Genomic DNA, 12,813 nt, shown 5'->3' on the forward strand with positions numbered 1-12,813 from the left:
TCATTCACACATGGTCGCCTGAAGTGTCTCTGTTTGCTCTCGGAACACATGATCTGTTTTGGGGCAGGGAGAGGGTGCAGTAGGCATCTTGGCTAGTACTTTGTACATTGAATTAGCATTGATTTCTAGCTGCCTGTGCTTGACTTAGAGGGTGGGGCCAGGGAGATGTCGGGCCTGGGAAGACACAGACCCAGCCTGTCCGTAGTGGGAGCGTTTCCCCCTGAGGCGTGTGGACCAGTGCGTGCTGGGGGAGAAGCAGTGGGAAGCGGGGCAGTGGCAGAGGTGGGGGCCGGCCCATAGCACAGATGGGCAAATGGAGGCCAAGAGGAGAAAGAGGGTAGGTGTTTTGGGGAATCAGTGGCCCATCTAGGCTTCGCCACTCACTCTCTGTGACACCAGTGACTTCCCTCAGGGAACCTTTGGTCGTCCCCCCCCCCCCCCCCCCCAAGCCAGCTGCAGGGCTGGTTGTACAAGTCAGGGACAGTGGGTGTGCCCGGAACCTGACACTTAGGATCCACCCCACGGTGGGTGGCACCAGCCACCGGCTCCCGAGACCTGAACTCATCTTTGGGTTGGACCCCTCACTAGGGGCAGAAGCCCCAGGGTTCCTGCTCTGAGAGAAATGATTTCAGTTTGAGGGGAAATCCGGAAACCCTGGGTCTGCGCTGATACTGCGGCCGGAGACGGCTCCCGACAAGGCTCCGCAGATGGAGGTGCGCCGTGTGCAGGATACACGCTGAGTTTCAGAGGCTTCGTAGGAAAGAGAATGTAAAACAGCTCCATTTTAGCACAGTATTGGTTGTCGAAATAAGGTTTTGGATCTATTGGGCTAAATAAAATAGATCGTTAAAACTCGTTCTCTCTGGTTCTCTTGACCTGTTAACTGTGGCCGCTAGGAAGCGGGAAGTTCGGCGCGTGGCTCGCGGTCCGTTGCCACCAGACAGCTCGCTGCTCTAGGCCCTGAGCGCCCAGGTGGCCGTGCTGCTTACGGGGCCACCGGGCAGGAAGGCGGGGCCGTGGAATGGAGGTGCCGGCGTCCCTGGCCTGGTGGCACCAGGAGCCCGGTGGGGAGCAGGGGAAGTGCAAGGGTGCAGTGGGATGCTTAGGAGGGACGGCTAGGTGGGCAGGGGGGCCTGACCGCCAGACTGTGGGGCGGGCACCCAGTGTGGCCCCATCGTGCGGGGATGGTGGGATCCCAGGGGTACTGCCCCCTCCCAACTCCTCTGCGTCCCTGGCCTGGTGGCACCAGGAGCCCGGTGGGGAGCAGGGGAAGTGCAAGGGTGCAGTGGGATGCTTAGGAGGGACGGCTAGGTGGGCAGGGGGGCCTGACCGCCAGACTGTGGGGCGGGCACCCAGTGTGGCCCCATCGTGCGGGGATGGTGGGATCCCAGGGGTACTGCCCCCTCCCAACTCCTCTGCGTCCCTGGCCTGGTGGCACCAGGAGCCCGGTGGGGAGCAGGGGAAGTGCAAGGGTGCAGTGGGATGCTTAGGAGGGACGGCTAGGTGGGCAGGGGGGTCTGACCGCCAGACTGTGGGGCGGGCACCCAGTGTGGCCCCATCGTGCGGGGATGGTGGGATCCCAGGGGTACTGCCCCCTCCCAACTCCTCTGTGTCCCCCGTTTGACCCCGTGGCCCTCCCCCTTTCTTCCGGGAGGAAGAGCAGGGTAGCCTGCCAGGAGCCTGGTGCTCCTGGGAACTATGTATCATGTAAACACGGCCCAAGCCACTGGCCTTTGTCAGAGCAGGCGGGGACCGGCCCTGGTGAGGTGCACACCCAAATTCAGAGTGGAGCCGGCGCCCCCAGGCTGCAGCCTAGAGCCCCGGGCGGCCGGGCGCTGGTGTCTCCGCTGCCCTGGCCCATGGTGGGGCTGCCGGCGGGGCTGCGGGCTCCAGCGCCCTCCCCTCTCCCCCACCCCCACCCCCGCCGCTCTTTTGTGTGTGAATTATTGATGCCCCCTCCCCTCCCCTTCCCTGCATGGCCGCTGCAGCAGCCCACGGAGGAGGGAGGAGGGAGGAGGGAGGAGGGGGTGCGGGTGCGGCCTCAGCTGCTGCACCTCTGGCCACAGAAGGCAGCCTGCCCCCGCGGATGCCCAGGCTGAGGTCCCAGGGACGGAGCAGCTTCCCACCGTGGCCCAGCCCACCGCGGGAGCTGGTGTGGGTCTGCCACTGGGAGGGGGTGCCCCTGGCCGGGGCGGGGGGGGCGCCAGAGCCCGGTGTGGCGATTGGCGGCTCGCACAGAGCCAGGCTTGTGCGGGCTGCGGGGCGCTGGCGCCCACATAAGGGCATTGTTTGCCGAGGTAAAAGGGGTTTTTGTCTCCTTCTGGAGACGGGACAGAGGGAGGAACAATTTCCCCCATTCATCGCTAATTCCCCCATTTGAATAGCAGCACTCTGCCCCACGGTAAATAGATGGGCACCCAGTCCTTCCCTGCCCTAGGCATTCCGGGCCCAGGTGGTGGGCTCTGCGTCCTGCCCAGAGCTGGGGAGGCCTGAGTGGGGGGACATGCTCAGAAGGGGTGCATTCCCCAGCCGCTTCCCCGCGGCCGCTCAGCGGACCCTTTTCTCTGCCGCTCACACAGTCACAGGTCGGGGGCAGTCTTGGCCTGCGGGCATGGTTCTAGGCCCCAGCAGCCTGGCCTCGGGTGGGGTGCCCGTCCCGGAGGGGCCTCCTAGCACGGTGGCAGTGATGAGGCCGGCGTGGGGACAGAGGGTCACTTCCAGCCGGGGGTGTGGGGCGGGTTCAGCCGGCACACGTGCCTGCCCAGAGAGTCCCGTGGCTGGAGGCCTGCGCCCCTCGGGTCGGGCCCCGCTGCCCATGGGGCCAGCTGGGTTCTTCCGCAGGGTCATAAAGTATCAGAGCCCAAGAGGGCGTCCGTGGCAACTCCCTGGACTGCAGATAAGAGGAGCCAAGGAGACGGGCTGTGCCCAAGGTCGGGAGACAGCGAGGCCCTGCACCTGCTTCCCCCCACCCCCTCGCCCGTCTCATTCGGGAATGGGGCGTGGGTTTGAGTATGCGTCTATAGCTCCTTTAAATCACACTTTTTTCGAGGGAGTGGGGAGGAGGGAAGAATTCAGAGTGGCCCGGAACCTCAGCCTGGGCTGCTGACCCTGCTCTCTGTTCCTTCTTTCCCTGAATGGGGCCAGGCACTGCAGGGGCCAGGGCTGCCACCAGCCCATCCTGGGGGTATTGGCCACCTCAGGACGGAGCCAGGGGACAGACCTGGGGCTTGTGGTGGGCCTGGCACCAGCTCCAGGCCCTCTCCTCCCAGAGGGAAGGTTGTGGATCACCCAGAGACCAAACCGGACACACGTGATGCAAACCTGCCTCCAACTAAGGAAATCATTGGCTCCCATAACCAAAAAGTCTAGGTTCTTCTTTGGTTTTAGGCACAGATGGACCCCGGGGGATTTGTCTGAGCCAGCTATTCAGCCCTGCCGGATGGGCTCAGCAGCCCTGGGGCGTGGGGAGGAGCACTTCTTTCCAAACAGTTCAGCCAGAGCCCCGGGACTGACTTTCGTGGGTCCAGCTTGGTCAGATGCCCACTGATCACTGGGAAAGGCTGGGCTGACCGGCCAGGCGTGGGCACGTGCTCACCCTGGAAGACGTGGGTGCCCTCACCAGAGGGAGGAGTATGGTTTTTGGAGAGGCAGGAATGATCTGCCCCCCCGCCCCCCATACAGCCCTGCTAACTATGGGTCTGCAGGGCGGGGGCAGCTTACAGCGGGGGGTGGGGTGGGGGCACAGGCCATAGACATAGTACGTGAGAAGGTGATTAAAACGCTCTGGAAAAAGTAGGTAAAGGGGTCAGCATGGCAGAGTGGGGGCAGGGAGGTCTTACCAAGGTGACCTTGAAGCAAGTCCCTGGAGGGGAGGGAATGCCCCAGAGAGGGAGAGAGCTGGGTGGGGTGACAGGAAGGCGGGCCGCCCCTGGAGGGAGTCTGGTGCCCCTTTAGGGGTTTGAACTCAGTCCCTGCAGCTGCCATTTTCCTGGGAGGCTGACAGATCCACTCCCCCCCCCGCCCCCCCCATCCCCCAGCAGCACCTTTGCCCCCACGGCGGGGGGTGGTTAGCCCCAGGGCCTTGTCAGCTTCCTCCTGTGAGGCTTCCTCCGTGGGCTACTTCCAAAAAGACTTCCCTCCTTTCCTCCCATCTTCTCTCCGTCCCTTCTATCCTCATAGTGTCTCACCCTCCTCAGGATGAGTTCTGGAGATGGGGCCCTGCAGTCAGGGCTGGGGGGTTGAGGAGCAGGGATCAAGAGCCAGAAAGCTCACAACTGTGTTTTTGGAGGCCAGTCTCTTCTAGAACCCTTCTGTTTGGTTTTTTACTTGCTAGAGTATGAGCCCCCAGGACAGTGACTACCCCTGTCTTTTCACTGTTGCGTCCCCGGTGTCTTGCATGGGTCGGACACCCAGTAAGTGCTCAAGCAAGGAAGGGACACGGGTGGGCAGGGCACCACGTCACATACGTGCCCACCTCAGAGCTCATGCCTTCCCGCGGTGCTGGGCACTGAGGGGCCCTCGGAGGCGCGCGCGCGAAGTAGATGCATGATGAAGTGAGAGTGTGGGGTGTAGAGAACTAGCTTTTTTTTTCCTAGCACCCACTCTGTATACCAGGTATTGTCTATACCTTACAAATCCTGTATTACTGACATCACCCCTTTGGAAAGGAAACTGAGGCTCAGGGAGGTAAAGTGGCATCTGATGGACAGCCCACGTCCGTCCCACTCCACAGGCCCTCTGCATTCTGCCTAAAACCCGCGGCCTCTCCGGTTGGCAAAAAGTGGACCCGAGTTGTTGGCGGCGCCGGGGCAGGTGGGGCAGGCCTGCGGTTGGCACGCCGGGCTGAGGTGGCCCGGGCAGAGTGACGGGGGGCGCACGCGCTGTGACTCTTCTGTCCCTCTGGTGAGGGCTGTGGTGTGGAGGCGGAGAACCTTGGCCTGTGGGGGACACACGGAGCTCGTGAACTGGGGCCGCTGGTCTGCTCCAGGTCTTAGATGGTTGGTTGGTTGGTTGGTTTGGGGGGATTTTCGTGGTAAATAGGTGCCATTTCCACCGTTTTTCAGTATACAGTTCGGCAGCATTAAGTACATTGACGGCATTGGGCGAGCAGCACCATGATTTCCAAAATACGGTTTTCATCAGCCCAAACAGAAACTCTACGTCCACTAAGCGGTAGCTCCCCGTGCCCACTGCTCCCCGCCCTGGGGAGCCCCCAGATGTTTCTCTCTCTGGGAAGGTGCCTCGTCTGGACACTGCGTGGAAGCAGACTGTCAGCGCCCGTCCCGTTGTGACTGGGCCTCTTTCACTCAGCGTGATGTTTCCTAGGTTCTTCCACGGTGTAGCACGTGTCAGGATTTCATTCCTTTTTATGGCTGCATAACATTCCATTGCATGGATAGACCCCATTTTGTTTTATCCATTTATTTGGCAAGGTTTTTCGAAATGTAAACAATGCAAGTCAGTCCTTAATAGTTTAAAATCTGGATAGTTACCGAATGGTGCAGATCCCCATTTCTTCTAAACATTTGGAATGCATGATCTGGACTCCTGGTAGCTCGCGGTCCCACCTGCCCAGCCACTTGCCTTACTAGCCCAGGGCAGCATCTGAGCAGTGGGAAGCGGGGGCTCGGACTGGAGCCAGGGCTCGTGGCTGTCCAGCTGACCAGCACAGGTGCACAGCCCCGGGGCAGGGGAGTCGGCCTGCCTCCCCGCTCCCCCTTCCCCTGCCCCCCACCAGAGTTTTAGGGCAAGGGGGGTCCATCCTCCCAGGGGTAAGCTGGTCGGGGAGGCAGGCGGTCGGGGGCCACGTCTGAGCCTGTACAGGGGTTGGGCACTGCGGGAGGCTGTGGGCCCAATGCCCATGCTGAGCGCCGGGACGTTGGCTCACTGTGTGCCAGGCCTGGTGCCCTCCTAGTAACCCCTCCTCTTGGAGGAGGACAGAGCCCTCCAAGGTCAAGCAGCTGGCCTGTTGGAGATGGTTCCAGGGTGCGAGGTGTCACCTGCAAGGCGGGCTAAGAATGGGCACCTGCCAGAGGAAATAGGAGCTCATGTGATCACCCAGTATGCGTGTCCATCCTTGCCTTCTAGCACCTCAGCTCCAGAAGAGGCTCCTGAATGTGCGGAGGCTTCTTCAGCAACAGGTCCTGCCCTGGTGGGAGGTGGGCGGCTGTCAGGACTCAGCCGGGGCCAGGCTAAGGAGGCATGAAGTTTCCCAGGAGGGATGGGCCCCGGCTTCGTCAGGGCTGTGAGTACCTCCTTCCTAGGGACAGTAGAGGAGGCCTGCCCTGAGGAGGCAGCAGTGAACCAGGCCTTGAAAGTGGACTGAAATGTTCTGAGCTGGAAGCAACATGGCAGGGAGACAGCAGAGCCCAAGCGAAGGCCTGAAGGCATGAGGCCCCACGGTGGCCAGCAGAGTGGGACCTGGGCTACAGAAGTCACGGGACTAAGAACACAGCCCACGGGAGTCTGGACTGTATTTTTCTATATTATTCAGCAGGCTGTGGAGAACAGGAAGGTTATGGAGTGATGAAAAATGTAGGGTGGAGACCGGGGTGGGACTGAGGGGAGGGAGGGCAGCCACTCTCCTATGGTTCAGTAATGTGCGTCTGTCCCTCCAGGAGGGCTGGCACCCGGGTTGTCATCGTGACTCCGTTTCCCAGCCTGGGACTGGGCCAGCCTGCAGTAGGTGCTCAGTAAATACTGCTGGGTAATTTGTTCATTCCACAAACGTCTAGATCGGTTGCCGGAGATACTGCGTTAGGAGAACCTGGCCCATCTGCGATGGGGTGGGGGGGCGGCAGATGGGTGGTGAGGGCCCAGAGGTTGCAGGGCCCCAGGCCCGGGGACAGGGGGGGACACGGACTCTTGAGGTGCCGCGGAGCAAGCAGGGAAGCTGTGGGGCGGCTCGAGCCTGGAGCTGACCTGCGGGAGGATGCAGGGAGCGGTGGCTGCCCAGAGGAAGAGGAGGAGGAGGAGGGGAGGGGCAGCCTGGCCCGGGGGACCTGCGGCAGTTGAGGGGGAGGGGTGGCACTTCGCCGCGGCCTTTCCCATCCCCCTCTGCCCAGGGCTCGGCGGCTTGATGGGCAGCCCGGCCCCGCCCCCGGGCAGCCGGGAGGCCAGCGATTGGTTGGGGCGCTAGAGCCGCTCGGTCGCCATGGGGACGCTCTGGCGGTGCGCGTGCCCAATGCCCAGCCCCGGGGACTAAATCTTCATAATCTGCTGGCTGGGAGAGTGGGGGTGGGGTCTTGCGCGACCCTGGCCTGGGGGAAGGGGCGGCCTGGGAGGCGATCGGGGCTCACTGTGGCTGCCCCTCCCCCAGCGGCTCTGGGTGCTGGGGCCGGGCCCCCCGGGCACCTGGGCGCCACCGGGAAGTACGCGGTACTCACCTGACAGTGACCCTGGGAGCTCGGAGTAGCTTTGGCCTCTGCCGTCTCAGCTGATCAAGCAGGAGGCTGGGCCTGGATTGAGGAGAGGGGCCTGGAATTTTATCTGAAAATGTCTAGCGCCTTCGTTCAAGTTTGTCTCCCCGGATTCCCCAGGCAGTGTTGTGCTTTCCGCAGCAGGGGGCGCCCTCAGCAGAGCTTTGTCGGGCTGTCACCTCTGGAAAGCGGCGAGGGCCCATGGAGGTGCAGGGAATGCAGAGCCCAGACCCTGGAGCCCTGGCTCCGGATGTCCAAGGCCACGTGGCCTGACCCCAAGGGCGGCTGTGGGGGGCACACTGTGGGTAGGCGGGGCCTGCTTGCAGGAAGGAGTGGGTAACTGAGGGGGTGGGGGGCACAGTGGGGCATCAGCCCTTTCTCCTTGGGCAGATGAAGGAAGCTGAGAGCCTGCTGTGGGGAGAGGGTGTGAAGGGGCAGGGCAGCGGTGAGTTAGAAGAAGGCGGGGTGCCGGTCAGGCCCCAAGCGACCTCTGGGGTATCCGAGGACCTCTGGCATGCAGCCCCGCACTCCCAGGCCCTTGAAGCCGGGCCTCCCTTGAGCCTGGACGTGGTGCCTCGGTGTGGAGTGCCGGAGACCACCGTGCCCTGCACGCCCCAGGGCCGCTCCACCCCGGTGGCCTGGTTCCGGCAGAGGGAGCATGCCCCTACATCGGCTAGGGGCAGAGCTGGCCTCTCGGAGCCCCTCAGGGGACAGCCGTGCTCACCTCCTGCCCAGAGATGCTGGTGAGGACAGGATGGGGCCAGTATTCCCTGGGGCTGCCGTGGCCACGATCCCCCAGGGGGCCTTAGGGGACCGTAGGTGCTGCGGGGAGCCTCACACGCAGGCCTCTTGTTGCAGATGACTCCTCCTCTGAGAGTGGCAGTGGCAATGGCTCCTCCACCCTGAACCCATCCACGTCGAGCAGCACTCAGGGCGACCCCGCCTTCCCCGAGATGAATGGCAACGGCGCCGTGGCCCCCATGGACTTCACCGCCACCTCCGAAGATCAGCCCATCAACCTGTGCGACAAGCTCCCGCCGGGCACGGCGCTCGGCACGCCCTCCTACCCCTCCGACGGCTGTGGCACCGATGGACTGCGGAGCCGTGTCAAGTACGGGGTGAAGACCACCCCTGAGGTGTGTGGGGCTGTGGGCCCCCCGGAGCCGTGAGCCCCCTTCCTCCTGTGCATGTCAGGGCGGTGCGAGGCTGACGTGAAATGGTTATGTGCCCGGAGCCGTGACGCCAAGTCAGCGTGGAGGCCGAGGCCGCCGTGCCGGGCGTTCTGCGGAGGCTCTGGAATGAGATCCCACGGCGTGTGACCTCAGGCTAGGCCTTCCCTTCTCTGAGCAGGTGTCACCAGCCGTGAAGAGGCCTTGGCCCCGGCCTCAGTGGAGGTGGGGGTGATGTGTGGCCCGTTCCGCTCCCCCCCAGAACAGTCTGCTGCCGGTTAGAGCAGCAAGGCCCTGCCTCTCGGGGCTCCTCTGCATGCCTGTCCCCGTTTCGCAAACGGTGCAGGGGAAGAACGAGGCCTCTGAAGCCCCAGGGATGTGGATGTTTGCAACTCGGTAGATCAGGCTGACGTGGGCTGCTCGTGGGGGAAGGGTGGCCGTCGCTGGTGCCCTCGCCACCGAGCACTGCCCCCTGCCTCCCGGGGCCCCCCCACACTTCCGCAAGCTGCCTCTGGGTCACTAAGTCTCCTGCCGCGGTGCGGTGAGCACTGGGCACGGGAACTCTCTCGGGAGAGTTTTCTCCTGCCAGGGCGGCAGCGCCGGAGGTGACTTCTCGGAGCCCTGTGCCCCTGGGCGCCAGCCATGTCCCCCTACACAGGTTCCTCCTCCTCCCTGGGCCGCCTTCTGCTGCAGAGGGCGTGGGGTGGGTGCCAGGGCTTGCCTCTGATGGCCCGTCTCACGGGAAAGTTCTTTCCAGACGAGTGGGTGTTCAGTTGTCACCGTGTGTCTGAGCTCGGGCCACGGAGCGGGTACCGGCCAGAGCACGGCCTTCGCCTCCGAAGTGCGAGGGGCAGGCCTAGCCGCTGCCTGCACTGAGCGGAGAGCCGCGGAGGGGGCGTTCGCCACTGTGACCTCAGGCCACGGAAGTGAGACGGGGCATCGGTGCCACCTGCAGCTTGTGTCCTGCGGTCTCCGTCTCCGTCTCCTCCGGCCCTGGCCGAGGACTTGGCTAAGGAGCGGCTTGGGCACGTGACTTGCCCAGGGCCCGGGAGGTCTTCTGCCTCTCCACGGCAAGTCCGGCATGACCCAGCAGGAAGCCGGGCGACCTCCGTGTCTCTGCCCCTTGTCAAGTCTGTGTGTGGATCAAGAGTGGGGCACCAGGCCAGGGGCCCTGGGAGGGCCAATCCCTGTGGGACGGTCACAGGAAGCCCGGCGGTGGCAGCTGCTGCAGGACTGGGCGCCGGTCCGTGTCCATCTTCATGCGTTTGTTCTTCAGCAGGGGCTGTGCTCCCCAGAAGGGGCTGATTCTGGGAGCAGCTCCTGCGGTGGGAACAGGCAGCGGAGGTCCCTTCTTTGCTGGTGGGCCGGGCCTGCTTCCCACTCCCCCTTTCTACACACACACTCTGCGTGGGGGCTCACAGGGTCTCCCCGGGGGTGGCAGCAGACAGGAGAACCCCAGCCCGGGAGCTTCGGGGATGCACTCTGCCTACGGGACCTGTCGCCTCAGCTGGTTCCCTCTCCCAGCCCATCTGTCCCCTCCTCCCTGACAGACCGCACGCTCGCCGCCTGCGTGACAGCTCGGCTGCTGCTCAGGGCTGCCGCCCCTTGGGGATCAGGGAGGAAAACCCCAAAGCCAGAACCAGTCTCGGCAGAACCAGAAGAGGCTGGCTGGTGGTGGGAACCCTTCCTGCGTCTGCCTGTCCCTCGCACGATGTGGCAGGTCCCGGTGTGGGCTCAGCGGCCGAGCACAGCGCCTCCGCCTCTGCTCAGCACCCGTGGGGCCCCGGGCCTCTGCTGGCGCCGCTGCGGCCGGGCAGCCCTGCCTCTGGCCGCCCAGGGCGGGGTGGCGACACTGGCGCCTCCAATTCCTAGATGAAGGGAACAGGGAGGGGAGGCGACGCGGGACCTCGACACTGTGGCTCATGCGGCAGCCGGGCGTGCTCACCGTCCCGGTCCCCAAGCTCACCGTGGCTGTCCGGCCGAAAGCGGGCCCGGTCTGACCCTCCGGCCCTTGCCCTCTCTCAGTCGCCCCCTTACAGCTCCGGGAGCTATGATTCCATCAAGACTGAGGTCAGTGGCTGCCCTGAGGACCTGACGGTGGGCCGGGCCCCCACAGCAGATGACGACGACGACGACCACGATGACCATGAGGACAACGACAAGATGAACGACTCCGAGGGCATGGACCCCGAGCGCCTCAAGGCCTTCAATGTGAGGCGAGGGACGGGCGGGGCAGGGGCGGGGGCCACAGCCACGGCCAGCCCTTCCCACAGCCTGTGTCTCCCGCAGATGTTCGTGCGGCTCTTTGTGGACGAGAACTTGGACCGCATGGTGCCCATCTCCAAGCAGCCCAAGGAGAAGATCCAGGCCATCATCGAGTCCTGCAGCCGGCAGTTTCCCGAGTTCCAGGAGCGGGCCCGCAAGCGCATCCGCACGTACCTCAAGTCCTGCCGGCGCATGAAGAAGAACGGCATGGAGATGGTGAGCCCCTCCTCCCCGTCCGCCCCGCTCCCTCTGCACTGCCACGGGCCTGCAGCCACACCCGCCGGGGCCCCTGGGCGGCCCCCTGGCCAGACACTTGCCCTCCACCCAGCGATCCCGGACTCACAGAGGGAGCTGAGGCCCAGAGAGGTTACAGAGCTCCGGAGAGCATGGGCCCGGAGCCCACACCCCAGCCCTGTGCCAGCCCCCTCCAGGGCAGGGGTCTGTCTGGGTCAGCCCCAACACGGGCTCCGTCCCCGTTGTGCCTGCAGACCAGACCCACGCCTCCCCACCTGACCTCGGCCATGGCCGAAAACATCCTGGCAGCTGCCTGCGAGAGCGAGACGAGAAAAGCAGCCAAAAGGATGCGCCTGGAGATCTACCAGTCCTCCCAGGTACCTGCTCCCCAGCAGCCCTGGGCAGCAGGGGTGAGAGGGCGGCCGGCGGTCATGCCGCAGACCCCCAGGCTGGGCAGAACCCCCGCCAGGCCAGCCGCTGTGCAGTGGGTGGTGAAGGCGGGGGGCGGGCAATCCTCGGAGCCAGACGGAACCTCGGTGGGGCACACAGGCCCGGCGCCCTCCGGGGTGTGGCCTCCGACAGTGTTTTTAGCTAGGCCGGGACAGATCAACTCTGGCCCACGGAGACATGAGCAGAGTCCCGCAGGTCACAGCACTGGGTCCCAGGGACAAGGGTCTGGATGGCCGCCCCTCTGGTTCCCTAGCGCTTTCCTCCCCCTCTGTAGGACGAGCCCATCGCCCTGGACAAACAGCACTCCCGGGACTCCGCAGCCATCACCCACTCCACCTACTCACTGCCAGCCTCCTCCTACTCCCAGGACCCCGTGTACGTCAACGGCGGCCTCAACTACAGTTACCGTGGTTACGGGGCCTTGGGCAGCAACCTGCAGCCCCCTGCCTCCCTCCAAACAGGAAATCACAGTAATGGTGAGTGCGGGGGACCCAGGCTCTCTGGCTCCCTGACCGGAACCCAGGTCCGTGCGCAGCGCAGCCTCAGGGAAGGGGGCAGGGCAGGCGGGGAAGGTGCGTCCCTCGTGGCTCAGGGACCTTCCCCACTTCACAGCCTCGGCCAGTCCTTTGATGGGGAGGTGAGGAAAACTTCAGGCAGTTAAAACAAAAAGCCTACTGGTCGTTTCTCGCCCCCGAGGCGGCTTGCTCCAGAGCTCGAGTGGATGCTCTGCCGGGCCTCTCCCTGCATCGGTTCCCTGAGGGCCACCGGGAGCCCAGAGTTGCAGCCAAGGCCCTGCTCTACCTGAGTCAAATCCTCTCCACACCCCTGCTTTGCCCCCGACCGACCAAGGCTCAGTGAGGTGGTCACTGGGAGTTGGTGGCAGAGCTAGCATCTAGCCCAGGTGCGGCCCAGTTCTGCTGTGGCCTGGGGGGCCCGCCGAGTGGCTCTGGGCAGGTCACCGCCTTCTCCAGGCCTCAGCCCTTGCTCTCACTATGGAGCCCATCCAGGTCACCTGGGGCCACAGTGAACCATCTGTCCCCCCCCTACTCCACCCCCTGAAGCTGGTGATTCCCTAGATGGGACACAGCCCCGGATTGGGGAAACGGTCCCTGAAAAGACGCAGACCTCCCTGTGGCATTGGGCGCTGCCCCGAGTGGGAACTGGAGTGGACGCCCCCCTTGAGTCCAGGGGCCTCCGCTGGTGGAGAGCAGCCTGGCGGCCTCGGGGCATGGGCAGGGGGTGGGTGGGGGTGACCTCGGGGCCTCTTGGGCCGGGCA

General features: G+C 64.3%; 1 protein-coding gene across 4 annotated transcripts in view; it reads left to right on the plus strand.

Annotated features, from left to right (window-relative positions):
- NOL4L (nucleolar protein 4 like) overlaps nt 1–12,813 on the plus strand; it is a 128,263-nt gene that overhangs the window by 107,680 nt on the left and 7,770 nt on the right. For 3 of the 4 annotated variants that reach the window (XM_064572946.1, XM_064572948.1, XM_064572949.1), the window contains 5 exons: nt 8,277–8,554; nt 10,613–10,798; nt 10,877–11,068; nt 11,341–11,463; nt 11,811–12,012. In XM_064572946.1, the coding sequence (XP_064429016.1) occupies nt 8,277–8,554; nt 10,613–10,798; nt 10,877–11,068; nt 11,341–11,463; nt 11,811–12,012 (981 nt within the window). The remainder of the gene's footprint in view (nt 1–8,276; nt 8,555–10,612; nt 10,799–10,876; nt 11,069–11,340; nt 11,464–11,810; nt 12,013–12,813) is intronic. The other variant, XM_064572947.1, reaches the window with a different exon arrangement.

The sequence above is a fragment of the Mirounga angustirostris genome, unplaced genomic scaffold (assembly GCF_029215605.1).
Source record: "Mirounga angustirostris isolate CCGP_5_RB_7025 unplaced genomic scaffold, mMirAng1.0.hap1 SCAF_10, whole genome shotgun sequence".
In the NCBI taxonomy this organism is placed as follows: Eukaryota; Metazoa; Chordata; class Mammalia; order Carnivora; family Phocidae; genus Mirounga; species Mirounga angustirostris.